Source organism: Alosa sapidissima, chromosome 1 (assembly GCF_018492685.1).
Source record: "Alosa sapidissima isolate fAloSap1 chromosome 1, fAloSap1.pri, whole genome shotgun sequence".
Taxonomy (NCBI): domain Eukaryota; kingdom Metazoa; phylum Chordata; class Actinopteri; order Clupeiformes; family Clupeidae; genus Alosa; species Alosa sapidissima.
This window is the reverse complement of record NC_055957.1, coordinates 37,815,266-37,839,865: the sequence shown is the minus strand read 5'-3', so window position 1 is coordinate 37,839,865 and position 24,600 is coordinate 37,815,266. Positions and strand designations below refer to the sequence as shown.

The 24,600-nt window shown below is 42.5% G+C and overlaps 1 protein-coding gene across 1 annotated transcript; it reads left to right on the top strand.

Annotated features, from left to right (window-relative positions):
• The first annotated feature begins 8,694 nt into the window (after positions 1–8,694).
• On the top strand, positions 8,695–22,382 carry LOC121682416 (zinc finger protein 554-like). Its single transcript, XM_042062588.1, has 7 exons — positions 8,695–9,108; positions 11,992–12,270; positions 12,400–12,511; positions 13,733–13,822; positions 14,009–14,069; positions 18,507–18,750; positions 20,334–22,382. Exons 1-7 carry the CDS (start codon positions 8,728–8,730, stop codon positions 21,873–21,875), a joined length of 2,709 nt encoding a protein of 902 aa, XP_041918522.1. The 5' UTR covers positions 8,695–8,727; the 3' UTR covers positions 21,876–22,382.
• The last annotated feature ends 2,218 nt before the right edge of the window (positions 22,383–24,600 follow it).

The window sequence follows — 24,600 nt, the reverse complement described above, 5'->3', positions numbered from 1 at the left end:
TTTTATGGTATTTGGAATCATATGCATAGAGATCTGGGCATGAAAGAATTTGAAGATGTACATCTTCATCAAGCCTTTCAGAAGCTGCCCGAAGGACCTCGTCTCTGGTACTGGGGACAACCATGGCCTACTGGTTAGGGGTTCGGGCATGTAACCGAAGAGTTACCGGTTCGGTCCCCGACCCAAAAGGAAAAAAAGGTGGGGGAAGTGATTGAGCACTGCTCTCCCATGCCCACATCCACGGCGTCCTTGAGCACGGCACCTAACCCCTCACTGCTCCCCGAGCGCTGCTGTAGTAAAGCAGCTCACTGCTTTGGGTTAGTGTGTGCTTTACCTCATTGTGTTCACTGTGTGCTCTGTGTGTTCACTAATTCACGGATGGGATAAATGCAGAGACCAAATTCCTTGTATACGCAAGTATACTTGGCCTATAATTTACATTGCGCCTGTACCAGTCGAAATGGCTGTCAGAGGTTCTGATCTAGAGCTGGCCTTCCCACAAATGAAACAATCTCTCCGTATTTGAAATTATGTTGTATCAACCCTACTCAGCCTTCTTGGTGCAGATGTGCTCTCACTCTCAACATTTGCAACTTGCTGCTGCTCACTGATATTTGTCTTACTGCAGTAGTTCACTCTACATGATATGAAACTTTGATTTTGGAGGAAATATCATCTGTATATGGAGCCAGAGTTTTATGGACATCACCATCTCACTCTCTGCTGAGCAAGGGTAAGTATGCGTTGGAGGCCTTCTACTGTGGGGTTTTGGACATAGGGATCTTTTTTCTTAAGCAGTGTTAGGCTCTACTGTCCACTGCTGGTCTGGACAGACAAAAGCTAACAATATTATTTTCCATTATTCAGTAATGACATGACCAAAACAAAATTCAAGTGAATATAAATATTTTAATAAAGGTGTTCCATCCCAATGTTAACCTGATTCAATTGGATCTGTGTTTCATATGAATTGTTTAATACTGGGACATATGAAATGTATCATTATTAAATGTAAATATAGAGCAGCACTTACCTTATGTAACTTACCTTGCAGTAACAATGAATTTGTCAACATTCTTCTCACCACTGATAATGTGATTTGGACTTGAGACTGTATTTTGCCAGTGTTCCGTTTTCTTTCATTTTGGACACCTCATACATTGACTGACAGAACACCCTAATTCGTCATACTATATTTACATATTTGGTATTGTTGGATTCAGTACAACCCCACCTTTTCAACAAGCCATCATATGTGTTTCTATGATAATCCCTGGCAAAGCAGCCACAAAGTAAATGAAAACATTCTGCATAGATATTTTTTGCATGTCTGCTTATTTTAGGTGTATATTTACATGTCTCTACTCATTCCATACATCAAGATATTCACATCCAGTCTTTTCTAGTAGGTAAAATCACTTCCTGACTATAAACATGCCAAGTTTCAAAGGTCTCAGAGCTTGTGTGATTGATCTGCACTAATTTATATGCCTTAACTCCAATTCACCCCTTGCAAGTGACGTCACGTTTTGTTCGCGCCACAGCAAAATAGCCTAGTGGACGGCAAGAACACGAATCAAATCAATGGGTTGTAATGGGACATATCGCACAGCTAGGAGATTATAGTGAGATTTAACCGTAGTAATGCCCTTCCACGACTGTTGGCTTATTGTTTGGAATACAACAACATCCCATGTTCTTGCATAGATATATTTTGGTTTGTTTTCTTTGTGTTTCGGGAGTATTTCAACCACAATTGCATGCTTATCTCCTCAGTGTATGAAGCACAGCAGCGGTTGCTATAGCAACCATAGACTGAACAGGACGGCAGATAGCACTTAGGCAAAGTCTTTGGCAAGATCTGAATGTAAACGGATAATACCATTCAAGTTTTTTTTTAATTTCCTGTTTCTTTCAATTCTTTAACTTAAGACATGTAAGAAGTAAGTTTATTCGCTGGGCAACGTACAAACTGACGAGTTACATTAGCCCTAGCAATATGAGCTACGATAAACGTTAGCTAGAATAGCTAGCTTATAAGTGTGGCAGCTAGTTATTATTTCATGTTCTGATATGACATTCTTAACGTTTTGACTATGTTACAACTGATAAAAGCAAGACAAATAAAGTAACCAAATCGCTTTGCAATATTTTAGTCCAGAAATACTTATGGGTGTTCATTTACCATAATGTTAATTACAGTAGCCTAACGTAACGTTATCTCCCCTTGCTGTTACCACCAGTTTTAATAACTTTACATTTGCGATCATGACCCATTTCATCTAACAACACCACTGGCATCTTCTTTGACTATCAGACCCCAAACAGCAATACATTGAACTACAAAGATGTTATAGTAATGGTGTTCAGTTCATCATAATCTTTATGACATAATGTAATTTGCCGTCCTTCTCCCATCTTTTTGCCGTCCAGCAGGGAGCCGTCACGTGACTTAAGTCACGTGTCTGCAAGGGGTGAATATACGGACAGGCTATTAGGGGTGTCACTCCCCGATGTGAGTTGCTACCCGATGTGAGTCACGCATGCTCAGATTGATAGGTTTTACGGCATAACGCCAAGGGATCCGACTGAAATCCATAAAATAATTAGGCGAGTTCGACTTGCGGCAGATCTGTGCAGATCTGACTTGATGTGATGCAAGTCCACACATTGAACACAATGCATACTCGGATGGACGCAATACTTGCTGGTTAGAAATTCTGTCCGACTTCTGTCAGCCGGGGAGGGACTTACCACCGTGACACCATGTCACATGGCCTTAAAATATCGCGGGAGTCTTAGCCTGCAGACAGATCTTGCAGTTGCCTTCCACGAGCTGCACGAGCTGAAACACGCCCTCATGACGTCAGTTCAAAGACGTGATAGGGCCATTTGGGAGGAATGTCCTCATGACGATTATGACGGGAGGCTCATGCTGCTTCCTTATGTTGGAATATGCGAAAATAAACAGAAATCGAAGGGATACCTTCTTATATGTGATTTCTGCAACAATGGTAGGCTAGCCTACTGAAAACGTTTGGATATTCTGTTATTTTCTGCTGTTGGCTAAATAGATAGACACACATATAGGGGAAACACTTGATATTGAATTTATGTGCTACAATGCAGGCCTGTTAACTGTATGACAACAGTGGTTTATCTAAACTACATCATAAGAATTTATTTCGTCAGTCATCATGCTCATTTTAATGAGTAGGAATGAAAGTTCTGCTGTGTTTATTGCAAACAAAATTCCGCGATATCTCCCGCGAGTCACGTTAGGCAGACTGTAGCCTGCCTGTCCGGGATGAGCTGCCCTCTGTTGTAGCTCCTCCCGGCTAGCCTCTGAAGATCACGTTTACGTAGAAAGCCAGACCAAGTCAGACTCAGCCGAAGTCGAACAAGCCTATTAACTTTTCTGTTTCAAAAACGTTTTAGCTATCTAAGATTGTTTGATTGCTAACGTTAGCAAACGCCATTCAAGTGACAGCCTTTGTTGTGCTTGATTGCTTACTTACTTGCCAGCAGTGAACAAACTTCGTTATAGGTCAATTTTTATTGATATTACAGAAGTCTCTCGCTAGCAGGCTACTTCAGCCTCTAATCTAGAACTGACATTAGAGATCATGCCGTGAAAATGTGATGCCTTACGCTAAATAATACATTACTGCTGTGTAGGCTAATGTCATTATTCTGTGGCTAACAGCACTGGTAGTCGCAAAGTAGCAAAGTGACGCATGTGCGACTCACATCGGGGACAGTACTCGGGGAGTGACCGTCTATGGGAGTGACAGGGGTATCTAAAAAAATTGGGGCCATTGTCACTAGCCTATAAGGGGAAGGGGGAAGGGGTAAAATAGAGAATTGAGATTGGCCCTTACCAGGGGGTCAAGAGCGTGCAGATTAGCTTCGGCATGTTAGCATACGCCATTTTCAAATAAAGGTATTTGAGTCGTGACTCACTCGGATCTTTCACCCGTGTCTTTAAATTAACCCATGAGTCGCGAGTCTCTAGTATCATTAACTCGGATCAGTTGAGTCCTACTACAATTCAATCTAAAACGATAAACAGCGCCACACACAAACCTCTTGCAACATTAGCTAGCCTCCTAGCCCTAGCCATCGTAGCTGCCAAAAATGTGACAATTTCGTAGGCAACCACAACTCCACAAATCAACTCAAGCGACTGAGTGAGCAGGCAGTCCGAGATAACTGGTTAACTTCCCGCAGAGCCGGAAACATTGCAGACTCGCAGACCATGGGACTCAGATTGGAGCGGCTGAGTAGCAATCCGGGTTAGTCGGATCGGCCGGCCGGTTAGGCTACGTTGAGTACGAGTCAGTTGAATCAGCCGGCTACGTTGTCATGAGTGGATCTGCGAGAGCGAGTAGCTCCTCCTCGAGGTGAAAAGCAATTCCACAACAAAAGCCATTCTTTCACTTCTGAAATAACATTCAATGTTCTGCATGTAGCCTAGACATAATTTGATTTGGTGTATAGATGTAGCATATTAAAATGCAATTAGGTCGTGCAGACAGTCTGAACTGCACGCTCATGGAGCTGCTTGAGTATCTACCCGGGTCGGTCGAATCAGCTGGGCGGGCCGGTTACGTTGTTATGAGTGCGAGTCAGCCGAATCAGCCGGCTACTTGTCATGAGTGGATCTTTAGAGCAGCGAGTAACTCCTCGTCAAGGTGAAAAACAAATCCACAACAAAAGCCATGCTTTCACTTCTGAAATAACATATGTTCTGCACGCATAGCCTACTATAAAATGCAATTAGGTCGCAAAGACGGTCCGAAACATTGCAAGCTCTGTATGGAGTTGCTTGAGTAGGCTAGCCTACCGGAGTCAGTTGGATCAGCCGGGCGGGCCGGTTACGTTATGTTGTTATGAGTGCGAGTCAGCCGAATCAGCCGGCTACGTTGTCATGAGTGGATCTTTAGAGGAGCGAGTAACTCCTCGTCAAGGTGAAAAGCAAATCCACAACAAAAGCCATGCTTTCACTTCTGAAATAACATATGTTCTGCACGCATAGCCTACTTTAAAATACAATTAGGTCGCGAAGACAGTCCGAAACACTGCAAGCTCTGTATGAAGAGTAGGCTAGCCTACCTGGGTCAGTCTGATCAGCCAGGCGGGCCGGTTACGTTGTTATGAGTGCTAGTCAGCCGAATCAGCCGGCTATGTTGTCATGAGTGGATCTTTAGAGGAGTGAGTAACTCCTCGTCAAGGTTAAAAGAAAATCCACAACAAAAGGCATGCTTTCACTTCTGAAATAACATATATTCTGCACGCATAGCCTACTTTAAAATGCAATTAGGCCGCGAAGACAGTCCGAAACATTGCAAGCTCTGTATGGAGTTGCTTGAGTAGGCTAGCCTACCTGGGTCATTTGGATCAGCTGGGCGGACCGGTTACGTTATGTTGTTATGAGTGCGAGTCAGTCGAATCAGCCGGCTACATTGTCATGAGTGGATCTGTAGACGAGCGAGTAGCCTAGTTTCTACTCGTGTCATAATAATAGGCCTAATGAGAATAGTAGTAGTAGTAGTAGTAGTAGTAGTAATAATAATAATAATAATAATAATAACAATAATAATAATTTATTCACTGCAGGGCATTTCTACGTTTCTATGTCTACATTGAAAGTCAATTGCTTAGGCTAGGTTAAGACAATAAATAAACAGTCTGGCTCAAACTGCTTTCTTTCCCGTGAGTGGGTGGAGGTTTTGATGCTATTATATTAGGCTATTTTATATTATATTATATTAGGCTACCTAACAGTATAGCTATGATTAATAATAATATTAGTTGCCTAGTATTAGCAGCCTATAATACTTATTAGAATAGATTCCTAGTAGCCTACTATTAGTATATAGTAGTGGTAATAAACATTGTAGCAGAGTAGCATTAGACCTAGGCAAACTTTTCTATTGTTAACAAAACAACAACAAATAATTAATTATTATAATATAGGCTACCCTCTGTGTCAATAAGATCAAAGTTTCTGAACATGAGCACCAAAAAGATGAACAATGTGTGGATGCATTTTGACCAGGAGAGCAAAACTCTAAAGGCTAAATGCAAGTACTGCAAAAACCTGGTTTCAAATCATGGAGGATCCACATCCAACATGAGAAGGCACTTAACGAAATGAAGCACCCCACTGCACTGCTTGAACGTAGGACTGAATTTCTTTGCGATTTAGCAATACTGACTCAAGTGACTCAAGTGACTCGTTCAACCCGGATCAGTTTAGTGAGTGACTCAGAATAACCCGGATCCTTAAAAGGAATCGAGTTTGACAGGCCTATTTTCAAATATGTCGCTGCATGGAGCATGTGGAACCATAGACATAATATACATAGACGCCGCATCGACCGCTGCTCCCTACTAGCGCTGACGAGATTTGGAGCCGCCATCTTGGACCGGTCATCCACTCCACTCAGTGTAATCTGTTTGGCCGGTGCAATGAGCTGTCAGCACACTTAATTAATCATATCTCACTGAATACCGAACAGATTTTCACGCGGTTTTTTTTTGCTGCAAAGGTCATACATGTAGCTATGATACAGGCCACATTGTTCGAAAATACAAAATACAACCAATAGTACGGTAATGTTAAATCTTACTTGTGAAAAGTAAATCCCCCCGAGTATGGTCCGCCGATTTGAGCAGGAATATGCTGCACAGTGCTGTCATCTTGTGTTTTCTGCTGCAACGCAATGAGGAGTATGACAGGTCCAAGATGGCGGCCGCATTTCTTGTTTCCAGCAGCCAATGCGGCGTCTATGTATATTATGTCTATGTGTGGAACCAGCTCCATGCACGAAAATCCGTGTTGGGCACGAGCTCTCATGCGCGTACATGTTGGTGGGCGGGTACCTATCCGGCGGCTACAGCCAAACGTTATTCAGTGCGTATTTCTTGAGGATCCTATGAGAAGACGTGCATATTATGGTTGTTTATCCATCATATGACAAATAAACAAATAAAGAAAATTGTATTGATCTTGTTTCGTTGTTGTTTGTCCCGAACAAACATAGCCTAAACATGATTAAAAACAATAAATTACACAACAGCAGCATAAAGACCTTGTCTCGTTACACCATGGGTCTCCAACACGTTGCTCTGAACCTACTGTATAGCCGCCCCCTTTGGAGCTTGCCAGAGGCTGAAGCACTAGGCTACTATATTTAAACACAATTATTGCCGCGAGGCATTCCAGCCTACGAATTTAATAAAAAGTGAACCATGCATAATTAAAAAAAACTCAATTTAGGCTACTTAGCTATGCAATAAGGTTTCCATTAGAGCACAGCGCACATTCAATGAATGAAGGAAAGGCCTTGTCTCGCAATAAACAGCTGGAAATCCCAACACTTTTTCAACTACACGAAACTTTACAGTAATCATCAAATACCCTCTAGATTTAAATGCCCATCAGTCACAACATTTAACTATATAATAGAAGTCAAAAAGTAAATTAAATCCCATACCAAAACCAAAAATCGTCTGCGTTTGATAGCCTGGTATGCCGCTCCAAACAAAACGCATGTCTCACAATAACATACAATGTAAGAAATAAAGGTCTGCCTCGAATAAGCCTACCTCAAATAAATACCTGTGCTTTGCAGCCTAAGCAGACCCTGGACATAATTTAGGATTTACGGAAAGTATGCAATCATACGATGTTGGACGCCAGGCGATGCTCTGGCCGTCTACTGTGCCTCTGACACCGCTGCCTCATTTGGATGGTAACTCCACAGGTGAGCGCGAAGATTGGATGTCGTGGATGCGTAAGTAAACTGTTTTTTGCTGTCCGCAGACAACATTCTCTTTAACCGTTACTTTACCATCTGCGGTGTACAACTCAAAGTAAAGACACCACATTTTAGACGAGTTGGGGACGTAATTGTCCGCTCAGGCTGACCGTTCTGTGCGTTATCTTCAATACTATCTTCAATAATATTGAATATCTTCAATAATATATTCAAAACAGGGTGGCTATTGAGGGCTCTGGCTCCAGTCATTATTGTAGCTACTGGCTACTATTATTGGCTTGATTTGGTCATGGGCCAACGCTAGAATATGTTTAGAGCACCCGCTATGAGATGGCAAACAATAAAATAAAAAACAAACTAATCATAGGCTGTAAAAATGCGCTACATTTGGCACTAAAAACCGAATAGTTTATTTATAGTTCGACTACGGATATTTCACGTAATGTTCGAATGCATATTTACAGCAGGACAGCAGGCAGACCGCTCTTAGTTAGAGCCGCTGTGTTATCCAATGAAATTAAGTTGCGCTTCAGGGCGACTCCACTTGGACTCCATGCGCGTTCCAACTTTTTCCAGCAACTTTTTCTTCTTCTTGTTGTGAGGCAAGGACTTTATGTGCATTATCGCCACCCTCTTACTGGAGGACGACTCTTACAGAATATCCAATAAAAATCGACGTTGGTCCATGCGTCATTTCCAGCTTTGTAACTTGGCGCATGGTCAGAGCCGACTGGCGCTGGATCCGAACCCCAGTGTTCAAGATGGCGTTGACTATGAATTGGCCGGATTTACTAGCCTAGCCTCCACCATTTATTTGTATGGAGGGCGGGATTTAGTCACTCTCTCCAGTTATATATAATACCTCCATGGCCCTTACAGTTAATAATAATATCCCACTGAGATAACACCTCGGTCCAGCAGATGGTGCTGTGTCCTCCGTATGCAAATTGCCAGAAAAACTCACAGAAGAAGATCTCAGAGTCAGACTAGTGTTGCAGCTCAGTTAACTTCTACAAGAAAGTTTGGACGTTTCTCAGGGAAATTTAAAATGAGCCACGGTCGTAGGTGCTGTGTTCCAGGCTGCGCAGTGAATGCTGACATTCTCCATAGTCTTCCCAGGGAACCAAACACTCGACGAGCATGGTTGATGTTTGCATATAAGAAGATCCCTGTGAGGTTCGACAATCAATTGTACATTTGCTCGAGACATTTTACCCCACAGAGTTTTGAAAACCTTGGACAATTTCAAGCAGGATATGCTAAGTTGCTGCTTCTGAAGAGAGGGGCTGTTCCGACCATATTGCCATCACAACCGCAAGCTGTGAGTATGATTTCGTCACTAACACTTATATAAGGGATAATGTATAGAACGCTGGTCAGTCCCGACAGGGCGAACCGAACCCCGGTGTAGAGGGGTCTTGCTTCGTAGCCTGGGCGCCAGCCGAACTTAGTCCCACCCACAACATTTGAGGTCGGGAAGTTCGGTCTGTCATTGCTCCGTTGTGGAGCAACCAAAGATTGTTAAGGCGGAGCAAGATACTTCGTCGTAGTTCATGTCTATGGGCGCGAAATGGGGATCGAATCCTGTCTGCATAAAGAGGCGTGTCGATGACGTATTGACGAGCGTAAGTTGCAACCGGCCAACAGCAGCGGCATAAATAACCGGCGCACACCTGATATAAGGTTGATTTTCTCCAGACTGGATTGCTCAAAAATGCTAAAAATGTACCTGAAATGTTCAGAAGGGTTTGAGGATCACGAAAATGTGCCCGAAATTCACATTCCTAACTCTATAGAACCAAGACCTATATCTGGTGAAATTCTGAGCTATGCCCATAGACTTCAATGGAGCAGTCGCTGCCTCTGCTCTGCATAAAGGGGGATTTTGACCCCCCCTCGTGCGATCCGGGTTCCCGGAAGTGGCTCCTGATGAAATATCTTGTTCCGCCTTAACAATCTTTGGAGCAACTATGCACGCCCAAAATCTGGCGGACCAATCAAATCGGGCTTTACGATGATGGACAGGTGAGTAACAGCGCCTCGTCCATCACGTCATCTGAGCACGCTTAGGTTGAATAGACGTGTTTGTCTTCATGCAGATCTGACTTGATGTGATGCATGCTGGGTTGAACACAATGGAGCTCTAACACGCCTATTATGTTTGCAACAAAAAACGCTGTGGCTAGGAGACAGATGGCTTCTAAGACCCCATATGGAAAATGCATATATTTCAATGAGGTTTTATCGTTGAAAACGATTATTTCTAAAAACTTTGGCCAAAGTTGAGATGTGGGAAAACTCATGGTTTCACTTTCATCAAGGGAAAACATTGTGACATTGTGACATGTTGTTCCCTCGTTCGTTTGAAATCTCTGATTGACCACCTGTTCGAGGGATTTGCGACAGACTTTCCCAGCTGTTTATAAAATGCTTGTAGCATATCAGTGTTCAACAGAATTATTTTTAAAAACGGAGGGGATATAGGCTATCAGTTTTTTCCTAATAGCCTACCCTACTTCTATCTTTTAGAATTTGCTAATGAGTGTTGCAGGAGATATTGACGGCACAATAACTTTTACAAAAGACCAGAAAACAATGTTAAGGCATTTGTGGAGAAGAAGGATGGTTTGTTTGTTCTTCCTACATCTCGCGGTAAGTTATTTCGTTGCTCTGATTGGTTAGGTCTCCAATTGGGTGCGGAGGCATTCCCCCTCTGTATCGGTTGAAACACGCCCCATAATTACGTCCCAACGGAGCAGTATCAGACTCATATTCTGACTAGAATTGAGTATGGCTACGTCAGGCTACTTGCTTCGCCCTGAAGGGACTTATTTTCCCAATGATGACCAGCGTTCTATACATTATCCCGCTTATTATGCAGCTATTATATTAACTTTGGGATATCCCATTCAAGTCAATGGAGCGATCTACCGGTACTTGCATTGTGATTAAAGGAGAATTCCGGTGTGATAATGACCTAAAGTGTGTTGAAACATGATACCGAGTGTGAACGTATGTCGCATAGCTCACCTCGGCTTGTCCCCTGCACTCAGAAATCTGGCGCTAGTTAGCCGATGCTACCAACAGTTTTTCGATGGGGGTGCCGATGTCCATGAGCCATGAGCTATGAGACATACGTAAACTCGGTGGAGCCGACTTTTACAATCCCAACTGAGGCCATAATAATCCAGCATAATTGTCAGCAGTCCTTTTGGACTTGTCATCTTCTGCCTTAAAGATCCCATGCCACTAAAATCCAATTTTTCCCGTTGTTTTTTAAATAACACAGGAATAACATAGGTCAAAATTAGTTTGTGACCTGAAGTAAGTTTGAAAGCCATGCAGTTTGTCTGCAGTATGCAATAGCCAATGAAAGGAAAAGACAGAAAAGTTGAGCCAATCTGGATACGGGTCATTGCTACGTAGAACTGCCTAATTATTATTCATGGTCCAGCCCACTTGGTTGGTTCCTAACCACCCACAGAAATTCTGACAGAATCTAGATTGAGCTAGTGCTAATATACAGTTGCTGCTTAGTTACAGAATTTTGAATGCAATGGCAGAACGACAGCGAACCTGTGTGGTATGTCTAAACAAAGCATCTACATTGCATCTCCTGCCAAAGAAGGAGGAGTTGAGGGGAAAATGGCTACAATTTATTTTTGGAGAAATACCGGAACAGTACTTTGGTACCAAAATAGTGTTGTGTTAGGCGCATTTCGAAGACAATGACTTCGTCAACTTTGGGGAGTACAGCAGGGGGTTTGCATCAAGGTTGGTATTGAAACCTGGAGTTGTGTCATTACGGAGGTTGCCCACCTCTCCACCAGCCGTAAGAAAAAATTATGTAACTACATGGTAGACACTATACCATAATTTTGTATGCGTTCAATTAACATTTTTGCCTGTCCGGTTCCTAAGAAAAAATCCCTATGCGAATGAATGGGGTTCAGTGTTGCCAACATAGCAACTTTGTCGCCATATTTAGTGAGATTTCAGACATTACATACGGGCCATGAATGCATTATTTCTTGCTCTTTTTCTACTTTTTCTACTGTTTATTTCCCTTTGCACAGGGGGGAGTTGCTGTCACGGTCCCTCATTTCACTGCTTTTTGTTTCTGTTTGTGCAAGTGACAAATACAGTATATCTCTTAAATCTTGAATGACCCTTGTGTAAAATGTGCGGTGCCTTCATCTTACAGGATACAGACTCCAAGGTGTCAGAAATATGTATCATCCAAGGTTGCAACAGAACTGAAGAACTCCTGAGTTTCCCTAAAGACCCATCAACTCTGCAGCAGTGGATGGTTCTCCTTGACGGCAGACTGAAGCATCCAGTGAATTCTTCGAGCACAGTGTGCTGCGTCCACTTCACTCCTGACTGCTTCACGAACTGGCAGCAGAAACAGTCCGGTGTGGCTGCCAGCTTAACGCTTAAGGCTGATGCTCTGCCATCACTCTTTATGGATGATAGGAGCAAGGTATGGGAATGGGTAGGGGACAAGACTCTGTCAGCGAATGGTTTATGTGCAATGCTTTCATACAAACTCTAGCAATGGCAAGAGTCTTGTCTTACATGAAGTCTCATGAAGTCTTGTTTCCAACACTAGGTGCAGGGGTATTCACCACGGACACGGAATGTGGACTGCCAGTGTGATATTAAACAGAGATCAGTTGGAACTCAGTTGTCCAAAGGCACTCTTCTCCATGTACGCAGCAAAGGTATGGGGTCACCAAGACAATAAGGAATGACTTGATACTCCAGTGTGTTTCTCTGGTGGAAGCACTACACATTCAATAGAGTAGAATGCATTTTTGAAGTACAAAACAGGAAAAGTACATGCTTGAAGTGCAGCCTGTCTTAATGTCTGTTTGCTCATCTCAGACATCTCAGTATGTTAAAGAAGCCCTATGCAGGTCTGGTTATTCCTTCGCTGTTTCTGGGTTTTCGTCTGATTTGGACTCACATTTTTCACGACATAGCTCCCCCTGCAGCTTCGGTAGCAAGTGACTGCTACGCTAAACCCCCACTAGCTAGCGAGCTAGCCATCAAGAAACCAAGCTAAACACATACAGGGCTCACAATAAAACGGTCGATCAAACATTGTTCAAGAGACTATCAAACCACATTACAAAAACGAAGTTCACCCAAGGGTAGGCTACTTACAATTTCAACAGCAACAAAGCCAAGTTGGAGTCCGTTTTGCAGTCTTCTTAGAAACTACAATCTGACTACATTTTCTAGACGCGATTGGATACTTCTGCTGAGTCACATCCGGATTTGTTCGGGACGGGACCAAAATTGTTGCATAGGGCTTCTTTAACCTTTTTTGCACGTAGCACCGGTGCTACAAAGTGAATTGATGTGTAGCACCAGCCGCAAAGCCTGTAGCATCAGTATAAAACCTCTAAAAACAATCACAAGTAGGGCACTTCATCACAGTTCATCAATTGTGGTTGGGAATTAGGCCTACTGCAACTGGATTGATAAAAGATCATGTAGTTGCAAACATCTCATCTTTAAGCTACTACAACAACAACATTCCCAACATTCCCATCAGCTATCAGGAAGAGAGGTCATGACATGGTGTTTTTGTGATTTTTTTCTTCTACAAACACATGGGATGGGAAGTCAGTTAATTTATTTATATAGAATATATGATGAAGATGCTGAAGATTTTATTCATGTTTTGTTCATATATGAGGTTCGTCGACTTTATTGTCATTGCACGAGTGAAATACTGTACCTGTAGCCTCGGATATAATTTGGCTTTAGGTAAAACCTTTATTTGCTCGATTCAGGAGGATAATTCGCAAGGTGTTGTGGTATTTGGATGATTTGGACTACATTTGACTGGGTGAAGCTTCATTCATAGCAGAGTAACTGGTAGCTTAGCTCTCTACATTTTCCAGGTAGTTTTCCCAACACTGTTTCTGTTCCAGCCACTCAGACTCCTGCAGTCACACACATCTCCCTTGGCGACGATATGGACTTCCTGTTGCACCCTCCAAAAACTTTGAAAGAATCAGGAGGTAAGGCAAAATATTTTTTATAGTTTGTGTCTCCAACAGATTTATAATCCTGAGATAAAGCTTGTCTTGCTAAATTTCTTTCAACATGGTTCACATATAACATTATACCAGTGGAAATATATTAGTTGATAAGAAGTTATAAGTACACATTATTCTAAAGTTGCAGTATTATTTCTGACCCTGCAGATCCAAAAAGAAGCTCTTCCTACGTCCTAGGGATGCAAAAGTACACTGTGACCACGGTTCGGTATGTATCACATTTTTTCGGCCACAGTAACAGTACAGTTTCAGTATTTTAATATAGAAAGTCAAGTTTAAACTGATACTGCTGTATATATTTTGCCCATAGACTAAAAATGTCAGTATGACTGACTAGGCTTGGTTTGTTTCTATTACTGCAATAGGGTACATTTAATCGCTTCAGTGGAAAGAGATGGGGAGTCAGTCAATTTATTTTGAATTTCAAGGTCAAGGTGAACTTTATTATCCCACAAGTGGAAATTCATGTGGTCATTGCACTTCTTTTCACAACATAATCTCTGAAAACATAGACAGAAACATAGCACAGACAAACCAGTAAACACAGAAACAAAAGAAAGATAATGATAATACAACTATTATCATTGACATCGACATTACATGAAAGTGACTATGATTGTCAAATAGTTAAAAGGTTTTAAAAGAAACATTAAAGAAGAAGCTAGGAATGATTAACATGGAATTGAGGCCTTTCATCCAGTTCAAGTCCCAGTGTTGAATTAAAGTACCATTGTGGAATTAAAGTGCTTGTGATGTGCTCTTGTGATCGTTATACCGTTATACCGTTATACCGTTATACCGTTATACCGTTATACCGATCGCTGTGGGCACAAATGATGTATTGTACCTTGCTGTCCTAATTCTTTATTGTAAAATTCATCAGTTAACCTATTGCTTCTCATAAATTTATGATGGAGAGGGTGAGTGGGGCCATGTACAAGAAATTATGTTCAAGCACTTGTTTTGGCCTCACACAAACAAGCATACATTTGTAAGTGTCTGAAGCTCAAGCAACAGATGTAGATCAAATAGAAGTGGTCAGACAGTACTGACAGGACCAGCAATAGCAAAATAAACTACAAAATCACTAAGCCCAGAAGATGGTTGAGTATAAATTAAAGTCAGAGTCCAAAAGCAAAGGAAACCTCAGAGGTTGGCAAAAGTACCTTTCTTCGAAAAAAACAAAACGCCATGCCTGATATAAAGCTGAAAATCACCACCTCAGAATGAGATAATATGGGTAAATTACATTTTCTGAGTCCTTAGAGTCATGCCAGCACTGCAGTGTTTGCATTTTGTATCTCTGATGCTCCCTGATGCCACAGGATTAAAAGAAAAAAGATAATTTAGGCAGAAATGTGTGTTTGAGAATGAGAAATTTGTGTGATTAAACGTTTGAAGAGCTCCAGGGTCGGCTGTATTTGTCCAAAGTGTTCACAAGGACTTGAATGAAAGCCCAGATTGTCCTCTTTAAAAATTATACCAAACATAATAAAATTCTTAGACTCAAATGTGCAAATATGTCTTTAACAAAGCCCAATAGCAAGATAGGCACCTGCGTCAAAAAATTGTTTTTTCAATGGAGGAGGGTAACTTACTGATAACACTAATTTAGCTGTGACTCCAGAAGGGTTATCATACAAAAATGTTAATTACAGACATGTATCTTTTCAAAAAGTATAAGCAATCTTTGCCACCTTGAGTGGTACCGACATCTCATCTGGCCCATGGACTGAATAGCCTTAGTTGCTGAAATGGCCTTAAATTAAACAAACAAACAACAACAGTTTATACTGAAATCCAAATGTTCCCTCACAATGGATATGAAAGACGCCAGTGCCTGATTTTGTTTCTCTGTCTCGCTAGTTGCTATAGCTTTCCATACCTGTTGGAGCAGTCAACTGTCCTGAGATTGATTTTTTTTCTTGAACTCATTTGCATCAACCTATCAGTGCCTCCCTACATCAGCAGGGAAGTGCGGATAGGTTGCAGAGGTGATGGGGCCCATGCACTGGTTCTCTGGAGGTAGGCCTACCGACGTATTGTCATTCACGTCTGCGTATTGAACAGTTCGATAACGACGTGCTAGCTGGGTTAGTGGATTTCTTCTGTGAATACCACATGCATTGAGAACCACTGCATTAAATTAAAGTATTGATTTCTAAACTGTGTGCAGAAGTCTTCAGAGTGTCTGGATTGTATATCTGATTGAAAAGTTAATGTATTGCGATAGAGAATTTGTTGTCGAAAAACTGTTCTTTTTAATCTAAGGTGGACATTTTTTGTGTGTGCAATACCTGCATACTTAGGGACCGTTCGGTATTTATGGAATGGACCACCGTAGGAAAATAGGGGAGGGTCATGTCTTTTTATTCTTTTTTGAGGGGAGGGTCACCCAACTTTTTTTAGTCTAGGAGGGAGGGTCACCCAACTTTTGTATTCATGAAAACAGCCCTTGCACCTGGCCAAAGATGACATAAGCGTTTATTCTTCATTAACGCCTATTAGCCTAAAGCAGTGGTCCCCAAACTACGGCCCGCCACCTCATTTTGGGTGGCCCCCCAAAACATGTCCGTAGTATATATCATCCGGCCCGCACGGGAGTACAACATTGTCAAACTAAAACCTCCGCAATTTCCCCCATTCATTCTCTATGGTGAGTCTTAACAGTACACATGTAATACTCTTTTTGTCCACTGGTGGTTGTTTTGGCGCTGTTTTGCGTTTGCCATCGAAAACGGAATGAAATGTAGGCCTACCTGCAAACAATGTAAGAGGCCTATGCTGACTGCATCAGTGTTCAAAGTATTTTTTAAAATTATCAATTAATTGTTAATAACTAACTAACTTCTATTCAAGTCATATTTCTGGGACTTTCTGTGATAATTATTTCTATTTTTTATTCACTCGTTCAAATGTTACAAAGAGTTCACAAAGTTCTCATCAGGTGACTGAAAGTTAGAATGGTGGTCATTTCAGACAACTTCAGCATTTCATAAAATTCTCATAGTTTGAGAACTTTAAATTATTTGTAGAATATTCACAACTTGAGCTGTGTATGCAAAGACACAGAATTCAGAGTTCATACATTTTTTAATAAAACTTAAAACTACTTTTGGGAATGCAAACGTTTTTTTATCAGTATTATTTAATTTTACACTAATATGGCATGATGACAATATAAACACAGCTAACAATGGTATTAAATTGCAATAGCCTATGACTAAATGTAATAGAATATTCAACTAAGGTTGACTGCTGTTCACAGCACTAAGCTATTTATGGTTACTGATATAGAACTACTCCGAGTCTCTGGCCCTCTCTTGGAGCCAGGCATAGTGAGCTGGCCCTCGGAAGAAAAAGTTTGGGGACCACTGGCCTAAAGCTTACGAGGCTTAACATCCCAAAACAATGATCATCAAATTTCTCTCTCATATTGCTCCTCATAACCACCCGGCACGTCCGAATCCCAGGACATAACAGACTGGACCTCATAATAGGCTCGAGATAATTCCAAAGCGGACAGATAGGCTACTGCATTTAACACTTAAAAAGATTGAACAAACCTTCCCGATCTTTGACATTGTGATCAGTGACTGGCATCGGGTGAACGAAGCTTTTCGAAGTTGAATAGGCTATTAAAAACTATTTGCGCACCTCCATGTCACAGGAGAGACTAGTGGGCTCGCTAACCTGCAAGCTGCCTATGATTTTATTGCTGAGTTTGCGGCAAGGTAAACAAGATTTTTTTTTTTCTGAGTCAGGATATGGCGAGTCAATGTCATTTATTTGTCCAATGTTAGCCTACAGACCATAGTGCACATCTTATCAATAGTTTGAATGTAGTGTGTGTTTCTGCTCATTGACAAATAGCGTTCAGCACAGTGTTCGCCTTTGTTACACTATTTGGTTTGATGATGTAGCCTACCCTATGTTAAACGGCTTATGGCCAAATATGTGACTCAGCTAATGTTATAGGCTATACAATTTCCCCTCTTAAAGACAAGCTGGTGTAGCCTATTAGCCTACTATTAAAATGCACCGACAGTAGGCTACGTGTAAAGTAGGCTATGATTTTATGCACGTAAGTGAAAAGGGCCTCGCACCAGGCAAGTTCGCACAGGGCCTTGCACCCCCTTGCGACGGCCCTGCAGCTCCTCGACCGCGGGGAAAAAAGTTACAATATGTGATAAACCCGGAAAAAGTTGACAGGTAGGCTATCCCAGTGATTATTTGTGAAATTGTGCAAACGACAGCCTTTTCAAGGCATTTCAAGGAAGGAGTGGTAGCATGCAAGCTCCCAAATTAACCCAGTACAGAAGGCATCAATAAATTGTTTGGGGGGGGGGGGCTCATACGTTTTTTCTCAATCACTTTGGAGGGTCATAGAAAAAATCTTGCTGGTGAGGGAGGGTCACGTCTTTTTTGACTAACGCTCCCAAAATTCCTCCGGTAGCCCCTTAAATAAATAACAGTCCCTTACTAATTAAAACTTGATTCCGATATTTGTTGTGTTTGTCTCAATGGGCTATCTGTAGATGGGTATCAGCTCTCAGCCATTCATACTAGTGTGTAGAACCAGCAATTCATACTAGTGTGCAGAACCAGCAATTTCATCACTCACTCACTGCTTTTCTTGTTGAAGGAAGGGCCTGATGGCAGATGTCGTCGTGAACGTTACTAGCCTACTACAGCTGTTCCAGAAGTGCCTCAAATGCTGCAGTGATGCCTGCAGCGTTGCTATGGAACGCACGGGACTCCTCTTCCACGTGGTACAGCAGTGCTGGGGCTGTGGCAACACCAGGAACTGGGCGAGCCATCCTCCAGACCAGCCAGCCCCAGACCACACACCCCCTGACCAGCAGCTCACAGACCCTGACATTTTAGAGGTAAGTCCAGTCCAGACTTTCTGGTCAACATCATCAACCAATCTTTCAAGCTTTGAGTGGTTCTACTTTCTCATCCAGTGGCACTTCTGCTAAGAAAGTATTTTGATGAGACCTAGAATGTCACTGAGACTCGGAAATTATTCTCCACTTTTCAGACTCTACCCAACCCTCCACCCCCTTCTCCAGTTACCAACCTCAGAGCTAATGGGTGGTTGACATTTTAGGCGGAAAAAAGTTTTTGAAAAGAAAATTCTGATATTAGGCATGTAAATCACTTAGTCCTGTTGTACTGACTTCCCCATTCCCAAAAATATGTATGGTCTTTTAGATTTAGTATTGGAATTTAAATGTATTCATTCATTTATTGTGTTAGTGACTAAAATTGTCATATGGTGTGACATGAAAGTCATTGTGTGTCAAATTATATTTGTGTATATTTTCATTTGAGTCAATGTATCATAATCTTCTATCATTACTTCATTCATTCATTCATTACTTGTGCAGATTTATTACATTACATTTTTAAGTATTTTTCTTAGGTACACAGAGTAAGGCATTTCACCTCAATTTTGACATCTGTATGATTTAGACACAAAAAGCCTTTTTATTTTCATTCTTTCTTGATGTCACACCAAATAATATGGTGTCACGCCATATGATAAATCACACCACATAACAATCTATTCATGCAAAAAAGTATACTGTTTACTTTTGCACTGCCTTCTACAACTACCTACTTAAAGATTTGTCTTTGGTGGGAAGCTTTAGAAGCCTTCTCTAACTCTCCATTTCACTTTGATTCATCCTTAAAGGACCAGTATGTAGGAAATAATGGAAAATAAACTGTAACCATTCCAAAAATGATCACCATATGTTGTCAGAGAGTAAGGAAACACGATGAATTGAAGTAATGCCTTATTTGACAACATTACTCTAACCTGTAAAACCCCGTAAAACCAATGAAAAAAAATGAGTTACGGGGCGGAATCTCTTGGAATTCTCGTTTATGTTTTGAACGATTCATTCTAGAATAGCGTATTAATAATGGGCTAGCGCGTCCTCCTATTTGGGTTGCCAAATTAGCAAAGGCCAACTGTCAACAGCTGTCAGTTGTAGCCATGAACGCCTACAAGAGGCAGGCAAATTTACAAAATTAAAACAAGAAACAAATTAAGTGGACATCGGAAGAGCTTCCTGAGATGGTGACGTCTTCGTGAAACGAAGAATATCAAGTCTGACGCAGAGCTGGCCATATTTCTCCACAACAGGTAGCCTATGTTTAACTTCATTTGCATCGCTAACTTCAGCTAAATATGTTACGTTGGTTAGAGAGGTATTTTTTGTTTCCACTGTTTCCGTAATGTGTAGCTGGGTCATGGTTGGAGAAACGTTAAAGCAGCTGCAGGTCAACTAACGTTATCTAAGTCTTCATTACATCTGGCAACCCAGAAGAGGCTCGCGTCTGGTAGTCTTGAGAACGTTCACCAGTGTTTTGATTTTGGCCTACAGAACGTTCGGTAACAATCCTACAAATCGCACCTTTAACGAAAGTCAATGAATTTCAAATGCTTTGTCTCCTGTAGATGGCAGAGGAGCCAGTGGGGAGGGCGTTCAAGGACACATGCATGGAGGAGGAGATTACCTTGGAGGAGGTGGCGGAGGACGAAGAGGAGGAGGAGGAGGATGAAGAGGAGGAAGAGGAAGAAAAACAACAAAAAAGAAAGAGGAAAAGAAGGGACAGTGATGAAGAGTGGACTCCGAATTTGAGAGAGGTCTTAGAGGCCTCAGATGAGGATTCTGAAGGTGTTGATGAAGGGGAGGAGCATATTCTCCAGGTTGCGTGGTGCTGTGACTGTGGAGAGGAGGCCAGTGCCCGCTGCTTCAAGCAGAAACACCTGCAGCTCTACTGCTGCGTTAAGTGCGGCTACAGGGGCGGTGACCAGGAGCTGGACTGCACAGACGGCCAACAAACCCAACGCACCATCAGCCCAGAGGCCCCTACTGCTGCAGACCAAGAGAGCTCTTGTGATGTTAGCCAAGCAGCTGAACACGCATGCAGCCCAGACGCCAACCGCAGTAACAAACAAACTGCTTCCAGTGATCGTCTTGAAGATTCCAATAGCATTAGTAGTGAAGAGGTCATCTCTTCTGCCAGCCAGCATGCCATCACCAGTGGCATCCAGGAGGCAACCAGCAATGGAGTTAATGAGTTAGGCAGCAGCTGTAGCATTAGAGAACAGGGTTCTGTGGGCAGCAGCTGTAGCATTAGAGAACAGGGTTCTGTGGGCAGCAGTGACCACGGAGGCACCAGAAATGAAAGCCCAGAAGACACCAGCAGTAGAAATCAGGACATTAACACTGCGTCTCAAGTCGAGTCGTCTAACAGCTGCCACCAGGAAACTAGTGCAGCAAATGAGGAGAGACGTAACCCTCCAAAATATGCCGTCTACTTCAATGATCCGTACAGCCTACAGACCCATATGGAACAGTTACATGGTGGTAAACGTGAGCTTTGTCCAGACTGTGGCAAATTCCTCATCAGGCGGGATGGCCAGACTGCGCACGTCTGTGATCACAAAGTGAAGCCGTTCTCGTGTCTGACTTGTGGAAAGCGCTGCATCAATGAGGCAGGCCTCCGTCTGCACAGTCAGCTGCACACTGAAGACTATGTGCTTCCCTGTCAATACTGCTACGAGAAGTTCAGGTTCCAGAAAGACAAGCGGGAGCACGAGGAGACCCACAAGGGGGAGAGCCTGAAGTACCGCTGCTCCGAGTGCCCCAAACGGTTTGCAGATCGCTCCAGTCGTAGTGCTCATAGGAAGACTCACTGGAAACATGGCAGGTTCTTCTGCAAAGTTTGTAACAAAGGCTTCCCTGAGCTCTTTAAACTTCAAAGGCACGAGGTGGTACATACAGGACTGAAGCCCTTCAGCTGTGAGCTCTGTGATATGTCCTTCAACCAACGAGGACACCTTAAGTCCCACATGCGCCTCCACACAGGGGAGAAACCCTTCAAGTGCCATGACTGTGGGCAGTGCTTCAACCACAATGTCAGCCTCAAGAACCACATCCAGCGCAAACATGGATCAGGAGCTGAGGGGGGAGAGGGAGAAGATTGGGGATGACTGGACCAGGGGAACTGGGTGTGATGACCAAAAAGAATAGGTGCCCTAAGGCAACAGGGAAAAGCAAATTGTAAGAATTTGGTCGTTATGTCTTTATAATTGTGCCTTGTGGGCACCTTCATTTCCGTAAAATTGTAATACATGTTTTTTTTTTTTTTTTCTTCATCTTGGTTGGGTTCGGATAACTAGGTGAAAGTAGAACCTTTGTGAGTGTTTGAACAGTACTTGATGTATATTATTTTATTGTCCCCGTTGGGACATTTGTTCTTAGTTCAGTCCTGCAATTCCACAAAACATGCATAAAACATACATAAAGACAGAAACCTCTCGCCTACAGCACACCCACAGTTAAGTATACAGATATCACTAATGGCACATATACACACACTATTACTGATAATGTTGACCCTTTGCACAGTCCCACATGGCTAACATAAACATTATTACTGTTAAAAACGTAACGCCCTCATATGCAGCAATCAATTAAAAAAATATGTTTTGCTTATAGCCTACCATGCAGTGTATCCTTATTGTGCTATGTAAAATTTACATAAACAGGAACAGAAAGCCCAATCGCGTTTGTGGTTCCTTCAGGTGTACGGACATACGCCCTGTAGCCTATAAGGAGCGAGAGAATTCCCCTGTGTGTCACTCCAAGTTGGAAAATCATAATTTCCAGACTCTTCCCTGCACTGTAGCCTATATGAACTGCATGACATTAGGCCGTGTCTGTAAAACAAATTTGTTTGCTTAATTTTATGCAGTACAACTACACACAAGTAGGCATGCAGGAGATAATGTTTGCGCAGGAGAGAGAATGAGTGCACACGACACAACAGTTGTCGTCAACCAGCTTACAAGGATTAGTTAGCTAAATCACTAAGACTTCAAGGCCATGGACATACATTTTTATTTTGAAAATAGAGATGATTAAAGCAGCGAGGTAGGCAAGAGAGATACATTGCTGGTCAAAATGTTAGCATAAGAACTGGATTATCATGCTGAATAAAGCACAGAGCTTTACTGAACATACACACTCTCACAGACACAACAAACTACGGTATCTTTTATGTGCATACCAATGCGCAAACCTACCTACGATGGCTGTGCGTAGTCTGTATACCATCACATTTATTCGTGCAGGCACCATTTTCCCATGACATCCCTTATAAAATGCTCACAGCCTTCAGCTAAAAGTTTAACGTGGGCAACACAGCATGTGTGGGGTCATAAAATACCTGTAGGCTAGGTGGTAAAGTACTATTTTACTGAGAGACTTGTCATTAGGTCTTGTGCCTAGTCTAAAAAAGCTGTTCCAGGCCAGTGCATACTATAAAGCGGTATTGCTTGTTTGAGGTCTGGGAATTGGACTTATTACTTGACAAGGAGGGCTTAAAATTTTGGTCTTCAAAATCTTATAAAGCAAAAAGTTTTGCTTTCAAAGTTGAATGAGACGTAATGGGCGGGATCTACACAGAGTGGGTTTCTATTAGTGGTTTTGCATTGGATGGACTGCATTTTCTTTTTATTGATAAATTCAACATACAAAGAGTAAGGATATAACAAAACTAAGTACGCAAGACACTAGAATGGGATTGCAAGGAAAAGACAGATACAAAAATAGTTTGAGGAGCAATTGTTGTGTGTGTTTTCAGTTTTTGCTACCATGACGCACTGCACAGTTCAGAGAGCCAACTAGGGAGATCTTTGCATGGCATCTGTAAAGTTATGTGGGGCAGGAAACGCTTGACTGTGGGCCAATTGAGAAGTGATACGGCCGCCCCAGTATCCAATAGCAGCGGTACACAGACTCCACCCAACTCCACAGTGTACGTCTTGAACGGTACACGGGCAGAGCTGACCGAATGTATGGGAGTGGGGCTTGTAGTGGTATCTTTCCCGTGTTGTGGACCAGCCCGCGGTCCCACTGTGGCTGGTGCAGAGCGGCAAACCCTGGCAAAATGGTTGCTTCTCCCACAGCGTTGACACACCTGTCCTCTGGCGGGGCACTCGTGGGCTTTGGTGGAGTGTGAGGAAGAGCCACAATCGCCAAAGCCGCGGCGCTGCTGGCCACGTGTGCGGGCTGCGCGGGAAGATAGTTTTGCGGATAGCTCAGTCAAATATCTTGCTCCGCCAAAGATTGTTAAGGCGGAGCAAGATGTTTCATCAGGAGCCACTTCCGGGAACCCGGATCGCACGAGGGGGGGTCAAAATCCCCCTTTATGCAGAGCAGAGGCAGCGACTGCTCCATTGAAGTCTATGGGCATAGCTCAGAATTTCAACACATATGCTAAGGTCTTGGTTCTATAGAGTTAGGAATGTGAATTTCGGCCACGTTTTCATGATCCTCAAACCCTTCTGAACATTTCAGGTACATTTTTAGCATTTTTGAGCATTCCAGTCTGGAGAAAATCAACCTTATATCAGGTGTGCACCGGTTATTTATGCAGCTGCTGTTGGCTGGTTGCAACTTACGCTCGTCAATACGTCATCGACACGCCTCTTTATGCAGACAGGATTCGATCCCCATTTCGCGCCCATAGACATGAACTACGACGAAGTATCTTGCTCCGCCTTAACAATCTTTGGCTCCGCCTTAACAATCTTTGGAGCAGTGTTTATCAACTCTCTGCTAACCCCATAGAACGCCCATTCATTTAGGATTTTTTTGAAATCCCATAACTTCATATAACATATATCCTGTGGCGACATTGTAGCTTCTGTA

Excerpts from the sequence above, each read along its gene's own strand:
- LOC121682416 (XM_042062588.1), top strand. The coding sequence starts at position 8,728 with ATGCAAATTGCCAGAAAAACTCACAGAAGAAGATCTCAGAGTCAGACT. Across the intron at positions 9,109-11,991 it reads TGCCATCACAACCGCAAGCT|GATACAGACTCCAAGGTGTC; the intron begins GTGAGTATGATT and ends TTCATCTTACAG. Across the intron at positions 13,823-14,008 it reads AACTTTGAAAGAATCAGGAG|ATCCAAAAAGAAGCTCTTCC; the intron begins GTAAGGCAAAAT and ends CTGACCCTGCAG.